Source organism: Moschus berezovskii, chromosome 8 (genome assembly GCF_049115385.1).
Source record: "Moschus berezovskii isolate FMDL1 chromosome 8, NW_MosBer_1.0, whole genome shotgun sequence".
In the NCBI taxonomy this organism is placed as follows: domain Eukaryota; kingdom Metazoa; phylum Chordata; class Mammalia; order Artiodactyla; family Moschidae; genus Moschus; species Moschus berezovskii.
This window is the reverse complement of record NC_142467.1, coordinates 68,252,353-68,276,147: the sequence shown is the minus strand read 5'-3', so window position 1 is coordinate 68,276,147 and position 23,795 is coordinate 68,252,353. Positions and strand designations below refer to the sequence as shown.

The window sequence follows — 23,795 nt, the reverse complement described above, 5'->3', positions numbered from 1 at the left end:
TCCTGCTCACAGATTTAGGGGCTGGGATCCGGATGTATCTTTTGGGGGGACAATGCAATGCACCAGACCTCCCTGGGTGCAGAATCACCAAGCTGAGAACCGCTAACCCCCACACACCCACGCATCTGGCGTGGGGGGCCTGGATGGTCACTTAAAATGCTCTCAACCCTGCTCTTAAGTCTAGTAGAACACCAGAATGAAACTGTTGCAAAGGGTCCCTGATGGGTCAGCTGACACCCAAATTGGCAAGGATGAATTTCTCTACTTGGTCTACTGAATCAAACGCTCATCTTTTCCAGAAATATCTGTGTAGACACACCCAGAAATGTTTTACCAGCTATCTGGGTGCCCTTCAGCCTGGTCAAGTTGACTCCTAAAATTAACATCATGGCGTGGTTATGTCTGGCTTCTCACTGACCAGCGTGTTCTCAGGACCCGTCCACACCCATGGTAGCAAGTGTCAGGGCTTCTCTGATTTTTGTGGCTGAGTGATGCTCCTGTGTCTGGAAGAGCTGGATTTTTGTATTCACCAGTGGATAGACACTTTGGCCATCATTTGTTTAAAAAAATTATTTATGGCCATGCTGGCTGTTCATTGCCGCAAAGGCTTTTCTCTAGTTGCAGAGTGGTGACTACTCTCTAGTTGTGATTGAGGGTTTCTCATTGCGGTGGCTTCTCTTGTTGTGGAGCATGGGCTCCAGAATATGCCAGCTTCAGTTCTGGCACAGGGGCTTAGTTGCTGGGACATGTGGCATCTTCCAGGATCAGGGATCAAACCCATGTCTTGCACATTGGCAGAGGAATTCTTTACCACTGAGCAATCAGGAAAGCCCTGGCAGTCACTTTTTGAGAAGCCGCACCCGATCTTACATAGTGTGTGTCACCCCCCCGACCCCCCCCAACTCCACCGAGGATCAGCACCCCTATTCTGGACAGCATGGAGATGTTCTGTTAATCTGTCTAGTCATGGCCCCCAGCCCCATGTGGCCAGGGCAGCTGAGGAATGCACTGCCTAAGCTGTCACCAATTTCTATATCCATGGCCACATGTGACTGGTGGGGGTCCCACTGCTTCCTCTGACCAGAAAGTCCCAAACTGTTGCCAGGCATCACTCTCCCAAGTCAACCCCGGCCCATGAACCTGGGGGAATCCTGAGGTGATAGGTTTCCAGGGCTTCTGTAACAACTGCTTATCCCCTGAAGGGATGGCAGCGACAAGGCACAAGAGGCTACAGTGAGCTGGAGGAAGCTGAGGTTGCAGGGGCCGGCCACATGGCCAGGCAGGAGCTGCCTCCGCTGAACAGGAAACTTATCTTCAGGGTAACATCCCCCAGTCACCCTGGGGCCTGTGGACACATCACCTCACAGGGCAGAGAAAACTATGTAGGAGGGATTAAGCTAAGGCCCCTGAAATGGGGATGACCCTGGATTCCATGGGGTCCCAGTGTTAACACAGGATCCTTATAAGAGAGGGACAGGAGATGCTGCACTGCTGTGAGGATGGAGGGAGAGGCCGCAAGCTGGGGATGCGGTACCTCTAGGAGCTGGAAAAGGCAGGAGCCGGTGCTCCCCTGAAGTCTCTGGTGGGACCAGCCCTGCCCACGCCTATAAGAGCCACAGAGTAGGAGTGAGGAGGGCCCAGGCCACCAAAGCCCTGACCAGTTGTGGATGTGGACAGAAGCTCTGGGGGTCCACGCTAAGTGGCTGGGCAGCAGAGGAACCAGGGTTCTCCCAGCTCCTGAACCTGGCTTTGGGTCGGGAGAAAAGCCAGCCATGACCACTCCACCAGGGGTGGAGGGGCTGCTGGAGTGGGGTGGGTGTGACCAGCTCTCTTGCTCACACTGCTGGGGCATAATCATCAGGAGACCCCGCCTAGGGCCACAGGGAAGCCACCCACCATCCTTCCCACTCTCTGGCCCAGGGAGATGATGAATTTGAGGGAGGCTCCCGGCACGTGGACACAAACCCCCCAGATTTGGACTGACACAAAGCCCTAGGCCATACTTGCCTGACACGCTTTATTCAACGCCACCCACAGAAGCCTCCCGCAGCCTCCTGGCTCCCCTCAGGGCTGCAGCGGAGGGGCTTTCCTGGGGCCTGTGGCTACCTGGGCAGTGGTGCTGCTGCCTCCATGGGGCAGTGCCCAGTCCTCGAGGCTTTGTGCTTTGACTGAACTTGGGAGGATGGGGTCAGCCAGCCTCCCAGGCTGGTGTCCTCAGAAGGAGCTGGCAGTGTGACCCGGTCCCTGGAGGTTCCCAGTGCCACCACCACCCCGCCAGCAGGCCACCACAGCCCAGGGAGTCCGGACAAACGAAGCAGTGACCCGGGCCTCTCCTGACAGTCATGGCTGCAAGTGCGGCAGGCATGGGACAGGTCTGGCATTCACAGGCCACACCGGCCATGGCTCAAGCCTCCAGACTGATAGACGGGCTGCAGTGAGGGTGCTAGCCAGGATCCACTCAGGCAGCAGGGTCTCCCTTTGCCCAGGCTCTCAGACTGTTGGGAGTGGGGCAACACGACTCTGCTCGCCTTGTTCTGTGGAGGCCGCCGCCCAGGCAGGCAGGATATGTACCTGGTGAGACCCAGGCCCAAGGGTGGCCTGGCCCGAGTCTGGCTGTGAGCAGTTAGTTCTCCGTCCATGGTGCTGACCACTGGGCTAGGCTGGGTTGGAAACAGCAAGGTCTTCCGGTGCCGAGGCCCAAGTTCCCATCCATGTGCGTCCAACAGAAGGTTCGAAGCAATGGAGACGTCTGGCCCCCGGGGGACCGCGAGTTTATTGCGGGTGCGCTGCACCCGGCCAGTGGGCCTGGGGAGCCACCCTGTACTGCCTCTGGGGGCGCTGACATGTAGCTTGGGACATCACCCCTCATGGGCACAAGTCGGAGGCGAGACTGTTCCACACAGATTTCTCCAGTCCTGGGGAGCCTCGCAGGCAGCCTGGTGGCAGTTGTCCTGTATAAGGAGCTCAGGGCAGTGGCCATGGGGACCAGGTTGGCCTGAGTGCGGCGTGGAGCAACCACCTGAGCAGGGGCCTCCTGTGGACGGGCCAGGCCCTTCAGAGAAGCAGATGTGGGGGGTCCGTCAGGCGAGGGGCTGTCCTTCAGCCGAGTTCCTGTGGCCCGGGGGAGGGGGCACGCCAGGGCAGGGTGAGGGCCGAGTCTGAGGTGGCCCCCTGCGGGCGGGCTGGCAGACGGGGCCCCTGCAGAGACAGATTGGCTGGCATGAGTGTCTGGCCAGCCCAGCGCTGCCGCCACAGGCACAAAAGGCCTCAGGCCTGGTGGCACCTGCTCTAGACGTGCTCCATCTCCGGGTCCTGGTCGGGCTCCTCCTCCTCCTCCTCCTCGTCCTCGTCCTCGTCAGCGCCCGCCCTGTCCAATGGTGCCTCACCGTCCCGGGCCAGCTCCTCCACGTGGGCCAGCATGTCGGCCATCAGTGCCTCCTCCAGCCGCTTGCGGACTTGCTGCACCAGCTCTTCCTGCTTCCTGGGGACACAGGGACCCAGTGGCCAGGGTTTCCCAGTCTCAGACAGACCCCAGCCCCATGCTGTCCCACCTGTACCTGCTGCTGCCCCTCCCCAAACCAGCTCTGCCGAGAGGGCCGCTGTCAACCTGGGCCCACAACCCCTGGGCCCTCCCTGCCTCCTCCATGCCTGCCCCCTCTCTACGTGGACGAGACTTCCTACCAATACCAGCCCATCCTTGGTGCCCCCACACTGATGGCCAAGAGCGCCCCCTCCAGGCAGGACCAGGGCCACAGTCACACCTGGGCACTGTGGTCCCCACCTTGCTGACTCTATTTCTCCAAGTGGTGCTTTAAACGTCGCCCAGACTCTCACACAGCTGCGTCTTGGCCTATGACTTCTGTCACCTCCTGCCCACTTCCTCCACGTGAGGCCTGTGTGTGTGTGGTCTAAGCAGCGGTCCTCATCTCTCAAGGGGCTCCCCTCTCGCCAGCCCCCAGCACTCCAGGTGCAGCTGTTCTGCCTTGCAGTCTCCTGCCCACCCCCAGAGCCCCTTGAGGGGCTCACAGCCCAGCACAGAGAAGCTGCTGCATGGCCAAAACACCTGGCCTCTCTGGAGCACATAGCCTGTGGGGAGGGAGGAGGAAGGGGCAACTACCTGATGTCCTCATCAGTCACCATAAAGGCCTTGCAGAGCGGCTGGGCCGTGTTGAGCCACACCCCAGGGTTCTTCTCCACAGCGGCCGAGAGCTGCCCGGTGATGGGCGTGGTGCTGGTGTGCAGGGCACTGGCGATGGCCGACAGCAGCGTCTCATCTGTGCAGCCGGGACCCACTCCTGCTGGACATGGGGGACGGTCACTAGCCTTGTCCCCTCAGCCCTTCCACAGGTTTGTGCTGAACCTCTGTGGGTGGGCAGCCCGCGGTGACACAGCAGCACAAGCTGCCCTCGCAGTGACAGCAAGGAAACCTGACCCCCAGGGCTTCTCAGGACCAGTGACTGTCCCGTCCCCAGGTGCACCCTGGCTGGCCCCAGGCTGGGGGAGCCTGAGCCTTGTCCCTCCTCTCTGTCCCCTGCTCCCCCGCGGCAGGTCACCTTGCAGACCCTTGGGGAGGTCCATGGTCTTCACCAGCTCCTCCGCGATGTCAAAGGCATTCAGGCCGCTCAGCTTCTTCTCCCAGAAAAGCTGTGACCAGACACATATCAGGCGAAGGGATTCCCAGGCCACCCGCCCCCACAGCAGGCAACATGCGGGCTGGGCTGGGGTCTCAGCGTGACCTCTGACTCCACACTTGCTGGGGGTGTTTGCACCCCAGGGCAGAGAAACCCTAACCCTGTTTCCAGCAGAATGAACACCCCATACATCTGACTTGCTGCTGGATGGTCTGTAGTCCCTTCATCCCAGGGTTGGGGGTCAGGAGGCCCAGTCTCCACCTGGGGTGTGCCCGGGCCTGAGGCCCTGGGCACACAGTGAGCTCGCACCCTCGGGCTTTACCTTGAGACCTGGGAAGGGTGTCTAAGGGGTGAAGACTGAAATGGGAGAGGGGGAACACAAGAGGCTTTTGACCTGTTACCCGGAGGGCTGCAGCCCACATGGCACCAAGGGCACTGCCCACAGTGGGACCCCTGCCCTGCGGGTCTCCCAAGTGTCTCCCCTGTGCCAGCCATGGACTCCCAACCCGGGCCAGCACCCCCACACCCCGCTATCTACTGGGCATTTGTAAACACATGTGAAAATGTGATAAATCTTGGTTTTTGGAAAACAGTTCACAACACTGCATATGTGAAACACCATTGACCTGCTCGTGACAGTGGCGGCCCAGGAGGCCCCTTGTGTGTGTGGGGGTGGGTTGGGGGGAGACTGCTTCCCGTGGGACTGCACTCCAGGATGACGGCTCCTGATCACAATGCTGGGGGCTCTGGGCCAACCAACTGGGCTCTGAAGAGTGGACTGAGCTCCAGAGACCACCTGACCCAGAGCCAGGCCTGCTGCCGCAAGCAATCAAGATCTGTGTGCGGCCTCACCTGCCGGGGCTGCTCCACAGCCTTCTGGGGATCGCTCTTCACCTTGTTGCTGGGGTGGTTGGTGATCTTGGTCACTGGCTGCTTGAAGATGGATGCTGTCTGCCTGACCGGGAGGGCCGTGTTCAGGTCAGGCTTGCCCTATGGAGATGGGATGGGGCAGGTCCTCAGAGGGCCTTCCTGTCAGTGAGGAAGCTGTGCTCCAGGGCTTCAGGGTTCCCAGCAACCCCCCTAGCACCCCTGGACCAGAGGCAATGCTATGCCCAGGCTCGGGCTGATGTGCTACCCTTGGTGAGCTTGGCCAGGGGCTGTGGACACACACCTGCCCCCTTCTGCATCATGGCCCCGTTCTCTGCAGAGCATGGGCCGGGCGCCCTTAGCCACCTCTGTCCTGCAATCAGGGCAGGGGACCAAGTCCCTGAACACTTGTTTATTGGAGACTTGTAGACACTCCAGGAGCCAGGTGCCCAAGCACAGACCACAGCTGGGCCTCTCCTGGGCAGGTGATGGGCAGGTTCCGATTTTCCTTCTACTTTTCCATAGCCGCTGAGTCTCCCCCAAGGAGCAGCCACGCATCTAACTCCAGGACGGGGGGTGGTGGTGGTGGGGTGAGCTCCCCCCTGTCCCCAGCAGCAGCTCCCACGGGCTCACCTTGACCTGGCTTGGGGAGTCGTAGCGCACCCGCTGCCGGCCCTTGTTCACCTTGCTCATTAGCATCTTGCCCGTGCGGAAGTCAAAGGTGCTCAAGTCCATGGAGCCGCCCAGGTAGCGCGCCAGCTGAGGCTTGCTTCGGAACTTCTTCCCGCTTGGGCTGCGGACACATAGGGGTCAGCGGAGGCCAGGCACCTGTTCCCCAGCACAACAGATGCCAAGGCCAAGAGTGGGGACAGACGCCCCCGCCTATGGCAGGATGGGGCCAGCCCAGGGAGCCTGGCTGACATTTCTGGAACATTCCGGAAGCAGACCGTGTTGTTGGGAAGCCTGAGCCCTGGCTGTGAGGCTCCGCACCTTGCGCAGCCCATGGACCGGGTCAGGCCTCACCTCGCCTCTCAGAGCTCACTCCGCAGGTGACCAGCATGGGACCCTGCACCAGCAGTAAGGACTGGTCATTGGGGACAAGGATGGGTGCGGCCGCTTTGAGACAGTCCAGCAGTTCCTCTAATGGTTACAGAGCAAGTCCACCTCTAAGTATCAAAGAACCAAGACACATGTCCACAAAAACACTGACACCTCATCACTCATGGAAGCTGACTTACACTGACCAAGGGAAATGGCCTGGATGTCCCCCAACCAGGGAACCTCACTCCGCCATGAAAATCCCAAGAACTAGTGAGTTGTACACATGAAACCTCCAGCAGGCCTGGCACTTATCCAGAACATCCTTGTTACTCTCCATCCCTGCCACTCTCCATCTGAGGCTGATGAGGGCTGCATTTTGTAGACCTCCCCTGAAGGCCTTTAGTCTGAGCTCATGCCAGTGCACACCTGCCCCCTCCAGGTGTCCCTGAGTACTGCAGACCAGTGACAAAAGCGGGTAGCATGGAACCCATGCTGAATATCAGCTGGGCAATGCCAGCTCTGCCCTCCACACCTCCCTCTCCAGGGTTCCAAGGCCACCGGGGACACTTCTGGAAGATCCACTTTTCCCTTACTCCCTCCTGCTGGCTGACGTAAATGGAGTTCACGTCCTGACTCCAGCTTTATGGGCAGAGGCAGGACCTCGACAAGCCCTCGCCCCCACCCACTGCTGTCCTGCTCACACAAGGCCAGGGAAACAGAAACCCAGGCTGCAGATCTAGGGCTGGGGAGCAGGGGTATTGAGGTCTAGGGCTGTTTCTGGAAGAGCAGAAAGGTCTAACTGACCATGGTGGTAGCTGCACTATGTGTGATCGGTATGCTTTACATGGGTGACAGTACAGATGTCTCCTACCTCAGTAAAGCTGTCACAACGGTGAAAGTGAGGCCAAGTAGGTGGGGGCTGCCAGCAGCTGGAGAGCTAATGGATGCGGGTCTCTTCTGGGTGACATGAACGTTTCAGAACTATAGTGGTGATGGCTGCACCATGTGTGTGAATGTCCTAAAAACTGCTGAGCTGGACACTTTGAAAAACTGAATCGTGCAAAACATGAACTATATATCCCTTTTAAAAACCATTTTTGCACACTTGTGTTGGGACATAAAGATGTCCGAGGTATTTTATCCAACAAAACAAAAAATCTTCTAGATTTGGTGAAACCTGATGTACAGAACAAGAGTGGCCTTTCTACAGAACAAGGCCCACCTCGGGGAGCAGATGGACAGCCAGAAGCCAGATGGAGGGCCCCCTGAAGCACTGGGGTGTTGTGGAGGTGGGAGCCAGTGCCCAGTGTGGACATAGGGCTGTGGGAGGGGTGAGGAGTGGGCAACAACCCCAGGCCTATAAGGGGGCTTGTGACCCAAGATGCCTGGTGAAGTCTGAAGAGCAAGACACAGCTGGCTCCACCCAAGCCAAGCTTGCTGTTCAGGGAAGGGGGCCAACCTGCTGAGGACCACCTGCTTTTCTAAGTGTATTCCCACCTTTAAACTGAGCTCCAAAAATCCTCTCTGTTCCACTCACCCCAAACAGTGACTCTAACTGCCAAGTCCTCAACTTCCTGCCTGGACTGTAAATGACAGCCACAGCTGTAGCCAGCTGCTTCATCCTCATCTCCCAGTCCTCAGGGCCCGGTTGCCAAGCTGGAGGCGGGTGTGTGTGTATAATCTTTTTCCAAGTATGTGAGGTGACACCACCTCTCCTTGCAAAGAACACACTGTCTCCCCACCACTCTGTGGACCAGGACACCAAGGTTCCATGTGCCCAGGGGCCGCGCTAGGATCCAAGGGCAGCTATGTCCAACTCAATGGTCCTGAGAGCTGCCTTCCCTCTGCGAGAAGAGTACCAGGGAAATCCACGTGCTCCTCCTGGGCACTTGGCTCCACATCGGGGTCTGAGAAGGCCAAGAACCCATATCCCAGAGAACACTGCGGGTTTCCTAACACAGCCCCCAGACCTCCCACTTCCTGGGACCAGGCAGATCACTCAGACCAGAGGCCTAGCAGAGGCACTGGACCCCACACCCCCATCCTGTCTCAGGCGCTCACCTCTCATGGGAGCTGTCCAGTCCCACTCTGGAGGCTTTCCCTACCACCAAATCCCAGTGCTCAGGAGCAGGTCCTTGGAGTGGGGTGCCACTGTCAGAGGCCCTGAGAGGCTCCCAGGAAGGGAGCAGGTGGGGACGAGACCTAAGATGATGACAGTACAGGGCGTTTCAGCCACTCTGGCCATGGTTCAGCTCCAGAGCCTCCTCATAGGCTCCTCCCACCGCCTGGACACTCCTCCTGGCTCAGCTCTGGACCACCTATTCAGACAAGCCCTCACTGACCCACCCCCAGCTCAGCTAGGCACCCCGTCATTTACCCCTCACAGACCCCTGCATCTCTGTGTGTGTCATCACCTGTAACTATGAAAGCAATGGGGCACTTGATGACTGAGGCACCAGCTGTCATCCAGGAGAGGAGACCCAGGTCTCGTTCCCAGCTGAATGGCCAGCAGTTGCTACAAAGGCGTCTACTAAATTAACAATGGATTAAAGGCACAGAGACCTGCCTCAGTCTTTGGATATAAAGGAAGAAGTAAGCACACAAGTGTGCTTGGAATTAAATGAGGGCACGTGGTTCCTAGTCAAAGGCCACTTCAGGCACCTGGGAAGACAGAACCAGGATTCAAGTTTTCTAAAGAGCCAGCCATGCAGTCAGATACAGTGACGGCGAATATACATTCAGGTCCCTAAGAGATGCTGATTGTAACCCCACTATCTCCTGCTTGACCTTTCCAGACGACAGCCAATCACAGTGTACACTGGAAGGCCACCAGCGCTTTTCCTACGTGAGAACCTGAGCTTGTCCCGGGCGAACTGCCATCCCTTTCCTGCTCACTTCCCTCACTCCTCCCAAAAGGCGGCTAGCAAAGGCCCAGGACCTGCTGCACACTCACCACCTGGCAGGCATTCAACACGTGGCAGGTGTCCTGCCTGCCTGCCTCCAGGGTCCTGAAGCAAAGGGGAGGGAGCCATCAAAGCCGGCTCAGAAACAAAGCATCTTCACCCATCAGAAAAAAAAAAAAAAGGAACAGAAAAGCAAACCGCAGGTGGTTCACGGTCTGGGGCTGGGCTTCCAGCCTCTTACTGATTGTGTCACAGAAGTGTGGGTCCGTGCTACCTTATCCAGGCCAAGGGCAGGTCTCCCTCCAGTATGGGTATGGGGGTTCACAAACGCCGCGTCCCCGGTCTGGCGACTTCAAGGGCCACTACCCACGGTGCCCAAGGACAGAAGGGCGGATCTTAAAAGACACGCAGCTCTGGAGCCCAGTAGCCCTGGTAAGGGGCCAGGAACCTGCATCCCTAGGCAGCCTTCCCTGGTCCCCCAGAACCAATACTGCTTCCGGAAACCCTGTCTCCCCACCCGCCCAGGCTGCGCCCGGCCCGGGAGAGCCCCACGCGGATCAAAGGGACAGACCAGCCCCCACCCCTGCCTCCCAGCGGCATCTGGCTCGAGCCGGGGTGTCCCTTGCCCAGCCGGCCGCTTAGCTGCGGCCGCCGAACAAAGGCCTCCGCGCGCCCGGGACCGGTTCCAGGGCCATGCGGCCGCGTGGGAAGCGCAAGCGCACTGAGACAGTGCCTCGCCGGGTACGCAGGCGCACCGGACTCGGCCCAGCCGGGCACGCACGCGCAATGGGCAAAGAGCCCGCCGCGCGCCGGCACGCACGCACGCATGCACGCACAACGCACGCGCGGGGCCCAGGCTGCGGCCCCGGTCCGGGCGCCCAGGCCGCCGCAGAGGCCGCTGGGAGGTGCCCGTTGGGGCCCTGCCCGGCCGGCACGTTCATTCACCTATAGTAAAAGACATCCCTGTGGCCGGCCGACAGCCCCGACCTTCTGGGCACTTCTTCCCTCTCCCAGCCCTGCGGGAGCGCCGGGCACTCCCACCTCTTCCGCTCCATCGCGCCCGGGTCCTCGGCCCGCCGCCGCCGCTGCCGCCCGGAGCCCCGCTCGCCGCCGCCGCCTTAGCTGCCTCCGCCGCTGCCGCCGCCACTTGCCGCGGCTGTTCCGGCCCGCAGGCCCCCACCCTCCGCCCCCAGCCGGGCGCGCGCCGGCTTTGCCGCCCTCTCGGCCCCCTCCCCGCGCTCGCCAGCCCCCGCTCGGGGGGCCCGCTCCGCCCGCGCGCGCGGGGCCCCGTGCTGCGCAGGCGCCGCGCAGGCCCCTCCCGGACCGCGGCCTCCGGCCCCGCCCCTTAACGGCGGCGCCAATCAGCGTCCGTCCTGGAGGCGGGGCCTGCGGCGGCGCGCGGCTTGTCTGCTATGCGCGTGCGCTTTGGGCGGTCCAAGAGTTCCTCTTAGCGTCAGGAATCCGATTCCCTCCTTGAGTGGTCTTGTTCCCGAACCTCCTCCGTGGTCCCTCTGGTGTTTTGGGATGCCAGTCCAGTGCCGGATCGCCATCCTGCTGCTCCCCTAGTCTTGTCATTGGCATCCACGTCTAGGCGCATTGTAGGTGACCACCCACCTCCAGACCCCAAGGCCCACCCGACGCCTTCATGACACCTCAGAACCCAGGCACCAGCCCCTTCTTGGGCCTCCTTGGTCTACCGCCTTCTGTTTCCGTGGGACCTTCCTCGGAAATCTCCCGTCCCTCTTATGTCCCCTCACACTCCCCTGGGCGCTCCCCTGGTTCCGCTGCTCCCCCAGGGCTGAGCCTGGACGGTCTAGGGCAGGTATTTCAGAAAAGACTTCTGAGTGAGTGGCCGAAGCTGTCTGTGGTCAGTGCCAGGAGTGAGCTGGGCTTCCCGTCAGGTTTTTTCGGGCTTCCGACCCCTGGGGGATGGGAGGATGCGGGTGGGAAGGGTCTGGGCTCCCCCGAGGGCAACCAGCTGGGTCCGCACGCCCTCAACTCCCTGCGAGTGCAGCCCTGGGTCTCCCGGTCCCTGCTCTGGTTGGAGGCAGGGCCTGGGCGGAACCCCAAAGATCGCGGCGGACAGGTGCCACTTGTTTATTTAAAGTCCCCGGGTAAGTGCAACTTATTCGTTACGTCCCTTCCTCTTCTGGGTTCCCTAAGGCGGGCAACTGGGCTGTTCTCCCACAAAGGGCAGGGTGGCCGGGCAGGCACCTTGATGGGCGAGCGGTCATCCCGTTACAAACCTGGTTTTCAGCACTGGATGCTCGTGTGCAGTTCAGGCCCAAACCCAGCCTCGAGGACCCTGACCTTGCAGGAAGGACAGTGCTGGTCACTGTTGTATTTTCTCCCAGCGTGTGTGACTTCATTTTTCAAAATCGTAGTTGCACGGTGAAGACGCTTAAAGGAAAAAGTTGTCATCCTTCCTGCCGCAGGAGCCCCTATCCCTGCTTTTACTTCTCTTGGGTGCACGTCAGCTGGAATTACTAGGTCACCTGGTGATCCTGTGTTCTTAATTTTTTGTTTTTATTTTTTGAGGAGGGCAAAACATTGTTTTGAACTTTTTATTTGTATACGATTTTCAAAGGTTGCTTTGCTTTCGCAGTCATTGCCAAGTATCGGCTGTATTCCCCTTGTGCAGTACATCTTTGAGCCTGTCTATACCCAGCAGTTTGTACCTCCCACTCCCCCGCCCGTATTATTGCTCCTGCCCCCGCTGGCAACCACTAGTTTGTTCTCTCTTTATATATGTGAGTCTACTTCTTTATTCACTAGTTTGCTGTATTTTTAGATTTCTCTGATGTGAGATAGCATACAGTAACTTTCTTCATCTGACTTAATTTTATTTTTTATGGCTGAGTAATATTCCATTGTATTGAAACATACACACAGAGACATCCATATATACCACATCTTCATTATCCATTCATCCGTCAGTGGACATTTAGGTTGCTTCCATGCCTTGGCTATTGTAAATAGCCAGAGCAGTAAATAGTGCTGCACTGAACACTGGGGTGCTTGTATATTTTTGAATTACTATTTTTATTTTTGTTTTCTTCTTTGATATATACCCAGGAGTGGAATTGCTGGATCTTATGATGGTAGTACTATTTTTAGTTTTCAGAGGAACCTCCCGGCTGTTTTCCACAGTGGCTGCACCAATTTACATCCCTACCAACAAGGCAGTAGAGTTCTGTTTTCTCCATATCCTCACCAGCATGTGTTATTATTGATAAACTTTTTGATGATAACCGTTTTGACAGTTGTGAGGTGATACCTCATTGTGGTTTTGATTGGTGTTTCTCTGATGATTGATCATGCTGAGCATTTTTTCATGTGCCTACTGGCCCTTTGTTTAGTTTTTGGAGGGGCAGCCAGGCTCTTGTCCACTGTGGCTGCGCCCTTTCTGTTTCCCACTAGGAGTGAACAAAGGCTCTGATCTTTCCACACATTCCAGTGTTAGTCTGCGGGTTTTGACAGTCGCACACGACAGGTGTGTGGTGTCAGATCACAGCATCTGACATCCAGAACCAGGCCTGCCAGCCTCTTGCCTCTCAGGGAAGCTGACCCCAGAGCATAGATAGTGGGCCTGTGGGTGCTACTTGGTCTAAGCCAGGCCCCTGGGATTGTCCTTGAGGGACTACCCTGAGGCCAGACCAGGAGGGTGGCTGACCCAGGGTGCCAGTGGCAGATGCAGAGGGGAAAGGCCAGGAACACTGAATGAGAGGGACAGGGGCTGGCCAACTCTTCTCCTGTTTGGGTGGGTGCCGGCTCTTTGAAATAAACTCTGTTTGTCTTGGCCTACTGGCCCAGTCCCTGAGCAGACACTCTCTCCTGCCCATCTCCACAAGGTGAAAGGTAGAAATCAAACCAGGAGGCTTAAATCACATGAGGACCTTGGAAAGCCTTTCAGAGGCAGGGTCTCGCTCCCTTGCATCTGCTACCATGGAGGGGCTGTCCCAAGTGTTGTGGGGTATGGAGTAGCATCCCTGCCCCCCAATCCTGACTCATGCCAGGAGGACCCCCCAGTCATGACAACTACAGACATCCCCAGCCAAGGGTTCCTGCAAGCTGATACAAGGTATGCATGGCACTCACCTCAGGAGAAAATTTAGTGAGCACCAAAAATGTCAAGATTAATGGCACTTAAAACGGTAACCCACTCCAGTATTCTTGCCTGGAGAATCCCATGGACGGAGAAACCTGGTAGGCTACAGTCCACGGGGTCGCAAAAAGTCAGACACGACTGAGCGACGGAACAGAACGGAACGGAATGTACTCTTTTAACATTTCAAAATTTAAAAATCCATGATGAACAAAATGTCAAAATTTTTTACTGAAGTATAGTTGATTTATAGTGTTGTGTTTATGCTGCACAGCACAGCTACATGTAGTTATACTGCACACTCAGTTATATGTAGATATATTCTTTTCCATGATGGTTTATCACAGGATGTTGAATAGAGTTCTGTCTGCTATACAGTAGGATCTTGTTTATCCATCCCATATACAATATTTTGCATCTGTTTGTCCCAAAAACTCCCAGTCCTTCCCTCCCCACTTCCTCTCCCCCTCAGCAACCACAAGTCTGTTCTCTATGTCTAGGAGTCTGTTACTGTTTCAAAGATATGTTCATTTGTGTCATATTTTAGATTCCACATATTAAGTGACATCATATGGTATTTGTCTTTCTCTTTCTGACTTACTTTGCTTGTTATGCTCATCTCTGGTTGCATCCATGTAGCTGCAAGCGGTATTATTTCATTCTTTTTGATGGCTAATGTTCCGTTTTGTGTGTGTGTGTGTATCACATCTTCTTTCTTCATTCCTCTGTTGATGGACACCTAGGTTGCTTCCACGTCTTGGCTGTTGTAAATAGTGCTGCTATGAACATAGGATGCATGTATCTTTTTGAATTATAGTTTTTGGTATACACCCAGGAATGGGATTACTGGATCATATGGCAACTTTTTTTTTTTTGGCCACACCATGGGCTTGTGGGATTTTAGATCCCCAACCAGGGATAAGATCTGGGCCCGTGGTAGTGAAAACAGAGTCCTAACCACTGGACCACCAGGGAAGTTCCTGTTTTTAGTTTTATAAGGAACCTCCATACTGTTTTCCATAGTGGCTGCACCAATTTACAGTCCCACCAATTTACAGTCCCACAGTAGGAGGGTTCCTGTTTCTCCACATCCTCTCCAGCATTTATTAGCTGTCGATTTTTCTAATGATGACTATTCTGACTGGTGTGAAGTGGTACCTCACCGTGCTTTTTTTTTTTTCATTTCTCTAATAATTAGTGATGTTGAACATTTTTTCATGTGCTTATTGGCCATCTTTGGAGAAATATCTATTTAGGACTTCTGCCTATTTTTCAACTGGATTGTTTCTTTTGTTATTGAATTGTAGGAAATGTTTATATACAAAATGTCAAAATTTTAAATCCAGATCGAACAGTGCTATTTTAAAGTCTGAGACAAAATGAGGAAGATATGCCCTTTATATGTGTTTTTATATAGTTTTTGATGGTTTATTTTCCTCTCCCAAAAATTAAAGTGGTTGAAAAAGATAGCCTAAATATTGTACTTAATCCAAACCTGCATTTATTAGAATTTGACTTTTTTGGCTTTCACAGGAGCAAACTCTGATATTTTCATTAAAACTATTAACCATCATGAGAATACATAAAAACTCACGTATGGCGGGTTCACATTTCCATTTGTCTCAGGCTTTGATGGGGGCCTATGGGACTGTCCACACCTGTGAGTTAGAAATTATTAAAAAAAAAATTAAGTGTAACTTGTCTCACAATCCATCACTTATAGGTACTCAAGTGATGGCTATTAAATACAGAGATTTAGGTGATGTGTGAAATCACATTACTCCACAGTTATAATGGCAGATGACAGGAACAGAATGTCTCTCACTCTTCCCTCACAGCTCAGTTGGTAAAGAATCCGCCTGCAATGCAGGAGATCCCGGTTTGATTCCTGGGTCAGGAAGATCCTCTGGAGAAGGGATAGGCTACCCACTCCCATATTCTTGGGCTTCTCTTGTGGCTCAGCTGGTAAAGATCTGCCTGCAATGCGGGAGACCTGGGTTTGATCCCTGGGTTGGGAAGATCCCCTGGAGAAGGGAGAGGCTACCCACTCCAGTATTCTGGCCTAGAGAATTCCATGGACTGTATAGTCCATGTGGTCTCAAAGAGTCGGACACACTGAGTGACTTTCACTTTTCAATAGACTGGTTGAGCTTCCTAGGTAGCACTAGGGGTAAAGAACCCACCTGCCAATGCAGGAGACATAAGAGATGCAGCTTTGATCCCTGGGTTGGGAAGATCTCCTGGCGGAATGCACGGCAGCCCACTCCAGTATTCTTGCCTGGAAAATCCTCATGGACAAGGAGCCTGGTGGGCTGCAGCCCCTGGGATCACAGTGGGACACCACAAAAGCAACTGAGTGTGCATGCAGCAGCTCATTAATAAATGTTGGTACCAGGCAGCTGTTTAAAACCTGAGGATGCGGTGTGGGTTCTAATTGAAGTATAGCTGATTTATAATGTGGTGGTTTCAGGTGTGTAGCACAGTGAGTGTTATACACATGCATGTATATATTCTTTTTCATTATGGTTTATTATATAATAAAGTGTTGAATATAGTCCCCTGTGCTATACAGTAGGTCCTTGTTTATTTCATATATAGTAGTGTGTGTATCAGAGAAGGCGATGGCACCCCGCTCCAGTACTCTTGCCTGGAAAATCCCATGGACGGAGGATCCTAGTAGGCTGCAGTCCATGGGGTCGCTAGGAGTCAGACACGACTGAGCGGCTTCACTTTCACTTTTCACTTGCATGCATTGGAGAAGGAAATGCAACCCACTCCAGTGTTCTTGCCTGGAGAATCCCAGGGACGGGAGAGCCTGGTGGACTGCCGTCTGTGGGGTCGCCCAGAGTTGGACACGACCGACACGACTTAGCAGCAGCAGCAGCAGTGTGTGTATGTTAATCCCAAACTCTTAATTTATTCCTCCCTCCCACCCTTTCTCTTTTGGTAACCATAAAGTTTGTTTTCTATGTCTGTTAGCCTATTTCTTAATAAGTTTTCTGTATTATTTTTTAAAGATTCCACATATAAGCAATATTATAGATTTGTACTTCTCTGTCTTGTTTATTTTACTCAGTATGAAAATCTCTAGGCCCATCCATGTTGCTGCATTATTTCATCCATTTTATGGCTGAGTAATATTCCACTGGGTATGTATACCACATTACCCACTCATCTGTTGATGGACATGTAGGTTGCTTCCATGTCTTGGCTATTGTGAATAGTGCTGCTATGAACATTGGGATCCATGCATCTTTTCAAATGAGTGTTTTCACCTTTTCCAGATATATGCCCAGGAGTGGGACTGCAGGATCACATGGTAGTTCCACTTTTAGTTTCTTAAGGAACCTCCGTAACCATTCTCCACCATGGCTGAACCCGTTCACATTCCCACCATCAGTGTGGGAGGGTTGCCTTTTCTCCACACCTCTCCAGCAGTTATTATCTGTAGACTTTTTGATGATGAAGCTGTGCTCTTTCTGAAGTGTCCTGGCCTCCAGGAAATAAACAGTAGGTGAAAAAGGCTGGTGCAGAAAAAGTATGTAGCACACGCCACTCCTTGTGTTAAAATGTATGAAGTTGCTGTGGGCTGAAAGTATGTGTCAGTGTGTCTCCCTGAAATGTGTGTGTATATTGACACCCCAACCCCCCAGTGTGGCTGCATCTGCAGACGGGCCCCCAAGAATGCTGTCAAGGTTAAATGAGGTCATAAGGGTGCGGCCCTGATCCCCTAGAAGCAGCGTGTCCAGAGAGTCCGCAGAGAGCGCCCCTGCTCTCAGATCAAGGAAAGGCCACATGAGGACGTGGTGAGGAGGCAGCTGAACCAGGAACAAAATCTCCAGAAGCGAGCTCAGGCTCAGGCTGCAGCCTCCAGAACCAGACAAGGTTCACTGCAGCCTCGGCGGCTGGGCCTCTGTTCTGTGGTAGCAGTGCAGGCAGAGTCATGAGGTGGCTGTTTTCACAGAGAGGATGTTTCTAGCCTCCTCTGGGACTTGGCAGGTGTCACACAGTCCATCCTCCTGCACCTGTTCCTGTTTGTATCTGTGCCTATACAGATAGGTTCTCAGGTGCCTCCCTTCAAGACACAGTCTCCCGCTGAACGAGATGTGGAGGCGATGGCCTGAGACTTCTGAGTGGCTTGTAAAAGGCAACTCCCCCAACCTCGCCCACCATGTGGTGAGGAGGCTCAAGTCACACCTGAGAGGCCCACATGGGCAGGAGCCATGTGAGGGGGCCTCCTGGAAGCCCCAACACCTGCCCACCCCCACCCCCACCATGAAGCTGATGCCTCTGCTGCAACTTCGTGAGCGACCCTCAGCAGCACCCCTCAGATCACTCTCCAACTCTCACTGTGAGGTAATGTTTGTCCTAAGCCACCAAGTCAGGAGTAACATTTAGGCAGCAAGAGATAAAAACACCATGCAAGTATCACCCACCACACATCTGAAATGATCAAACCGTGTCTGCCAGCCCCTGGGAAGCCCAGACCTGTGCAGTTCTGGCGCTGAAGGGATCCCCAGGTCACCGCACCCCAGCATGAGCACGTGCAGGCGGGCAGGTTTCAGAGAGGTTTAATGCCGTGTGTGTGTCCACACACGAAAGCTATTTCCCCCCAAAGAGGAAATGAACTCGCGCCAGGGACTTCCTAGAGTCCATGCAGAGAGCCTGGGCAGCTCCAGATGCAGACGGCAGGAGGCAGCACAGCAGACACCTGGAGGGGGAAGAGAGCAGGCTGAGCAGACGCCGCTGCCAGGTGCTTTCCCATCTGTGAGATGGGCATCCCTCCACCCCGACCGGGTCCAGGCAGGCTGAAGCTCCAGGATGGAGCCCTGGGGGGCCACGCCCACCCCACAGACCCAGGTTGCCATCCTGTAGCTCTGTACTACCAGGCAAGGGGCTTGTGCAGGCCCCTGCTCTCAGGTAGGGTTGTCCAGGTGAGCCCCCGACACCTGCTGCCCCAGCCCAGGACCTGCAGGCAGTCCTGCTCCTCTGCCGCTCAGGGATCCCAGGCTACCCCCACTGACTGCTGCTGAAACTCACCAGAGGGGCCTGAGGCTGTGAATTTAGTCATCCTTCTTGAACTTGCCGTTGATGTAGGGCACCCAGTCCAGAATCAGCCGCCAGTCAGTGGCCCATACCAGCCCCACGGCACCCACGGTGCCCCACAGGCTCACCGTGGGGACCCTGCAAGGACAGCAGGGGTCAGGCCTCAGCGCCCCTCCCACACAGCTGTTCATCAGGTGTCCGCCTTGCACCTGGCCCTGCCCCACGTATGGGCAGGACACATCCTGCTGATGACCCCGAGGCAAGGCCATTCCCATCTGCTTTCATATCAAGATCTGCTTAAGGTTTTATTTGAGGAATTCTGCTAAGAAAAGCCCAAGCCCAAACTTGTAACCATAAGGATAGAAAAAGCTTGCAGGTAGGCACATTAACGAATGGAGTTTACAGCAGCTCCATCCCTGAGACAGCCAATGGACTGAGGTGAGAGTCATCAGGGACCCGTCTTACTGATGAGACCATGGCACAGAGAGGGCAAGTCATGTCCCTGAGACACACAGCCTGCTGGGTGCAGAGCCAAAGCAGGGGCTCCAAGACCACCACACCCCACGTTTACATTCAGCAATGGGCATGGTCAAGGACGTCCCTAACAGTCCCACCTCCTGGCTTGTATACCCCTCCCTTTGAGTGTCAGCAGGACCCAGTCACACCTCTAACGAATAAAATATGGAGAGGAGAAAATCACTGCGGATGGTTACTGCAGGCATGAAATTAAGACACTTGATCCTTGGAAGGAAAGCTATGACAAACCTAGACAGCATATTAAAAAGCAGAGCCCTCACTTTGCCAACAAAGGTCCATATAGTCAAACCTATGGTTTTTCCAGTAGTCATGTATGGATGTGAGCGTTGGACCACAGAGAAGGCTGAGTGCCGAAGAATTGATGCTTTTGAACTGTGGTGCTAGAGAAGACTCTGAGAGTCCCTTGGAATGCAAGATCAAACCAGTCAATTCTAAAGGAAATCAACCCTGAACATTCGTTGGAAAGACTGACTTTGGCCATCTGATGTGAAGAGTTGACTCATTGGAAGAGACCCTGATGCTGGGAAAGGTTGAAAGCAAAAGAAGGGGGCAGGCAAGGATGAGATGGTTTCATCACCACCTCAATGGACATGAGTTTGATCAAACGCCAGAAAACAGGAGAACAGAGGAGCCTGGGTGTGCTGCAGTCCATGGGGTTGCAAAGAGTTTCCGACTTAGTGACTGAACAACAGAATCAGAGTCACCTGCCCTCGACCCCACAGTCCTGGCCACTGGCCTTGGGGCCTGTGGATGCTCACAGAGGGAGGTGGCAACGAACCTGACCTCCAAAGGGCACCCAAGGTGATGCTGCTGAGTCCCTCGTGGGCCTTCCTTACACCCTCACCACCTCTCCTCCACTTTCTCACAGGAAGACACCAGGGCTCCGAGAGGGGCTAAGAGCAGGGTGCCCCAGCTGGTGAGCAAGTATGCTCCGAATCTGAGACACAACCGCACAGTGCCTCCTGTAGGTGAGTCCTGCTTCCCGGCCTCCGGAAGCCAGTGTAGAGTGCAAGGCTGCATCCATCCCCTTTAATATTTTACATCAATCTCATGTCACGGATCATACCGTTTTAGTTTTTTCTTGTCCAGGGACTACAGCGTCAGCCTGAAAGGTTCTGTTTATCGCTGTCTCTGGCACCCAACGCAGTGCTAGGTGAGAGCACACACTGGTGCTCAGTGGGTGCTGCCAACTGAATGAAACCCTGGATGAGGGTGTCGCTGCTCTGATCAAGGCAGATAGGGACAGATAGACGGTGCTCGAGGGCTCGAGCTGCTCAGGGGGAGGGGCGGTAGGGGTCTCCGGAGGTCCCACCCGACGCCAGGGACCGCCTTTCGGTATGAGTTGCCCCAATTATAAAGCGCCACTGTCACTGTCCATCCGAAGGTCCCTAGCAGCGCCGACGTCCAGTGACAGTCCCCACTTGTCACTCTCCCTCCTAGGGCTCGAGGACACGACTGCCGAGTACAGACCCGTTTCTCAGCGCCCCACGTTGTGGGTTCCCCAATCCCGCTGCCACGTGGGGCCACACCCATTCCACCCGTCTTCCACGGGGAGCAGGGACAGATACAGATGGCTTCACAGCAACGTTAGGCAGAAGCAAAGCCAGGAGTGCACAGGGTCAGTTTCCAGGCTCCAGGAGCTGAGCGGGGGCGCTGGACGCGGACCGGGTGGGTGGGCACCATCGCGGCCCCCAGGTGGAGCGGGTCGGGAGCCCGCCACTCGAGTGAGCGCGGGGAGACCACGCAGCCATTCCGTGCCTCAGTTTCCCCACCTGGGATCCGGAAGGACAAGGGGCTCGGTGGCGGGGGGCTACGTCCTCACCAGTTTCTGGCCAGCTGGCGGTAGCGCGGGCCCAGGAACCTGGTCAGCATCGCGGCGCCTTCCCTGCTCAGGGTGACCCCGGCCCTGCGGGTTCGGGCGCACTGCGCCGGCGCGCTAGCCGCAGCGCGCAGGCCCGCAGGGAGGCCCCGCCCCGTCCCCTCCAGGAAGAGCTGGCAGTGGGAGACCCGGAGACCGCCGCCGCTGCGCACGCAGATTCGCAAGCTATTTACACTAACTTCCGGGAAAGGTCTGAAGAACTCGGACTGGAATGGGCGGGCCCTGGAGGCCGGGCCTTGTGATCACGTGATGCGCAAAGCTGGCGCGGCCTCTGGCTGTCAGAACGTCCGGAAGGAGCGCAACACGCAATCCGCGGCGTTTTGTGAGTTTGTGTCCCAGTTAGGTGCTAGAACTTTACTTTTAGTTAAAGAAACTCAGACCTGACGGGGAAGGGACTCGTCCAGAGTCGCACAGAGAGGAAGGGTGGCGATTTGAACTCTTTCGGAGGAATTGGGCGTGGTCACTGGACTCACTGCCTGTGACACCTTGGTCGGATGATAGTGATTCCTCTAGCCTCGGTTTGCTGGCACTAAGTTGTGTGTTGCTCGGAGGCGGGTCCAAAATTGTTTGCACGTTTCGTTTAGGAGATATCCCTCATTCCAGCAGCAGAGGGAGTCCTGGCTCCTCGGGCTGTGTGCATTCAGAATACCACCTTTTAGCTGGTGGACCCAGGACAGGTGAGTCCTCGTCATTCTGGGGCTCCAGCGGCGAATGTAGGCTTGGAGATGCGGACTGGACACCGTGGAGTTTGTCTGGCCAGCCCATCCCATCCTCCTGGGATCCGCCCTTGGCACCTCCTGAGACTATAGCCTCAAACCTGCCCCTGGCCGCTGACCATAGGGTTGGTTAGAAACCACGGTCTGGGCACGACGGATGCTCGTTGCTACCGAGTTGAACATAGTTCCTCTGCCTTTCCAGATGCCCTAGGATTTCTAACGTTGGGATCAGAGAGGACCTGAAATAGGCTCTGTCCTTGATGGAAAACCTAAAAAGTGGGATGAAGGGGCCACCCTGAAGATTGTAGAATCCGAGACAGAGATTAGAAGCCTGAAAAGATGAGCAGATGTGGGCATAGAGGCCTTGGGGCTGCAGGTCCTGGATCCAGCGGTTTCTAAAGCTCTGCCACGTTGCTCCTTGTGCTTAATGCACTTCAGCTCAGGGGGAAGAATGCTTTTTTATTTCAAGTGATAAACAAAAATCAGATTAAGAGGAAATAAGTAAGCCATGTTGGGTGGCTTCAGGCTCAGCTGCATCCAGGAGTCTAGCAATATCGTTACATGCTTTCTCTCCGTCTTTCAACTCCTGCTTTCCTATATGTTGCCTGTACTGGTGAAGGCTCTCTGAGCAGAGATACTCAGAAACTCCTGGTTGACACAGAAACTCTGGGTTGACATTCCAGCAGCCCTTGTAGGAAGACAGCACCTCTTTCCCAATAATCTCAGGAAATGCCCCAAAGCTGCAGGAAATGCCCCAAAGCTGGTCCTTACTAGCATGTTGTGGAAACAGAAGAGCTGGTCCTTCTCATTTGAGGATGTGGACTAAAATTGGAGGAGGATCCCCAAAATAGAATACCAGGATTCTGTGACCAGAGAGATGGTGGATAAGCAAGAATGATTGCCCACCCCCAGCCACCCCTGGGTTCCATGTAGGGTCTCCATTTAGCCCTCAGGAAACCGAACTCTGTCTCATGTTAAATTCACATTACATACAATTAACCACTTTAAAGTGTAGAATTCAGTGGCCTTTAGTATATGATTGTGTACCCACCACTTCTAATTCTGTAATATTGTCATCACCCCAAAAGCAATCCCATCTCCATCACCGTCCCCCGCCCCATCCTCCTGCCCCCAGCCCTGACAACCAGGACCCCACTCTCTGTCTGTAGATCTCTCTCTTCTGGACATTTCCCATCTGTGGAATCACACCCTGTATGTCCTTTTGTGTCTTCTCTCACTGAGCATCGTGTTCTCAGGGTCTGTCCACGTGGTAGCAAGTGTCAGGGCTTCAGCCCTTTTCAGGACTGAGTGATGCTCCCACGTGTGGAGGGACCACATTGTGTGCACCCATCATCTGTTGGATTCTTTTAAAAATTTTTTACAATTTTACTGAGGTACACTTGGGTCATAGATACACCTAAAACATACAACTTGGACCTGTGTATTTACCCCTTGACGTATTGAGGTCCGGGTCAGCCTGTGACTCTACTGACCTTACTCACCACCCCCCTGTCAAACCGGGGTTGAGGGTGGAATTGTGCTCCTGAGGACTTGTTCAAGTCTTGACACCACCCCCCTCCACCTGTGAACAGGACCTTATGTGGAAATAAGGTGTCTGCAGAAGTGATTGGTGAAGATGAGGTCACGCTGGAGATTTTGTAGTCCTAATGCAATGGCAGGTAAGAGGGGTAACTGGACACAGACCCACAGGGAGAGGCCACCTGAAAATGGAGGTGGCAATTGGGGTGATGTGTCTGCAAACCAAGGCACACCCCGGGTCCCTGGAAGCTGGTAAGAGGCAGGAAGGACCCTCCTGGGAGGGCCAGGAGGGAGCATGACTGCCACACCTGAAGCCCCCTGCCCCTATCCCTCCCAGGCCCACACGGAGCTGTTTCAGCTGCCCTGGGAGCCACGCATGCGCACATGGGAAGTGATGCCATCCCTGGAACACGTATGCCCGGTGCCATCCTTGGCAGGGTATGCTCAGACACCCCAGCGGGCATCACCTTGCTTATCCCCCTTTTCATCCATAAGCACACAACAGCTGAAAGATCAAGGGAGAGTCAAGTA

General features: G+C 55.0%; 2 protein-coding genes and 1 long non-coding RNA gene across 7 annotated transcripts; 1 reads left to right on the top strand and 2 right to left on the bottom strand.

The window, feature by feature from the left end:
• Positions 1-2,000: 2,000 nt before the first annotated feature.
• On the bottom strand, positions 2,001-10,667 carry MBD3 (methyl-CpG binding domain protein 3). Of its 5 annotated transcripts, XM_055430461.2 has the most exons (8): positions 9,493-9,978; positions 8,601-8,741; positions 6,132-6,291; positions 5,484-5,621; positions 4,554-4,644; positions 4,118-4,295; positions 3,284-3,481; positions 2,001-3,198 (listed from the first exon to the last, which is right to left on the bottom strand). In XM_055430461.2, the coding sequence occupies exons 1-7, from the start codon at positions 9,504-9,506 to the stop codon at positions 3,289-3,291; spliced, it is 915 nt and encodes a 304-aa protein (XP_055286436.1). In that variant the 5' UTR covers positions 9,507-9,978; the 3' UTR covers positions 2,001-3,198; positions 3,284-3,288. The 5 variants fall into 5 exon arrangements, with proteins under 5 accessions (XP_055286436.1, XP_055286435.1, XP_055286437.1 ...); XM_055430460.2 differs by having other exon boundaries at positions 2,001-3,481; XM_055430462.2 differs by lacking the exons at positions 8,601-8,741; positions 9,493-9,978 and adding an exon at positions 10,388-10,667 and having other exon boundaries at positions 2,001-3,481.
• A 7,435-nt stretch (positions 10,668-18,102) lies between these two features.
• On the bottom strand, positions 18,103-21,157 carry UQCR11 (ubiquinol-cytochrome c reductase, complex III subunit XI). The gene is made up of 3 exons (XM_088838684.1): positions 20,953-21,157; positions 18,588-18,731; positions 18,103-18,258 (listed from the first exon to the last, which is right to left on the bottom strand). Exons 1-2 carry the CDS (start codon positions 21,000-21,002, stop codon positions 18,611-18,613), a joined length of 171 nt encoding a protein of 56 aa, XP_088694810.1. The 5' UTR covers positions 21,003-21,157; the 3' UTR covers positions 18,103-18,258; positions 18,588-18,610.
• Positions 21,158-21,252: 95 nt separating this feature from the next.
• On the top strand, positions 21,253-23,773 carry LOC129558202 (uncharacterized). Its single transcript, XR_008686384.2, has 4 exons — positions 21,253-21,331; positions 21,594-21,686; positions 23,318-23,404; positions 23,602-23,773. It is a non-coding gene; the product is annotated as an uncharacterized LOC129558202 (long non-coding RNA).
• The last annotated feature ends 22 nt before the right edge of the window (positions 23,774-23,795 follow it).

What these genes read in the sequence shown, in the direction of transcription:
- MBD3 (XM_055430460.2), bottom strand. An exon ending in ACTCCCCAAGCCAGGTCAAG is followed by an intron (nt 5,622 to 6,131) that starts GTGAGCCCGTGG and finishes CCATCTCCATAG; the next exon opens with GGCAAGCCTGACCTGAACAC. An exon ending in CTGTGGAGCAGCCCCGGCAG is followed by an intron (nt 4,645 to 5,483) that starts GTGAGGCCGCAC and finishes GTCTGGTCACAG; the next exon opens with CTTTTCTGGGAGAAGAAGCT.
- UQCR11 (XM_088838684.1), bottom strand. Translation starts at nt 21,002, where the DNA reads ATGCTGACCAGGTTCCTGGGCCCGCGCTACCGCCAGCTGGCCAGAAAC. An exon ending in CGCCAGCTGGCCAGAAACTG is followed by an intron (nt 18,732 to 20,952) that starts GTGAGGACGTAG and finishes CTGTCCTTGCAG; the next exon opens with GGTCCCCACGGTGAGCCTGT.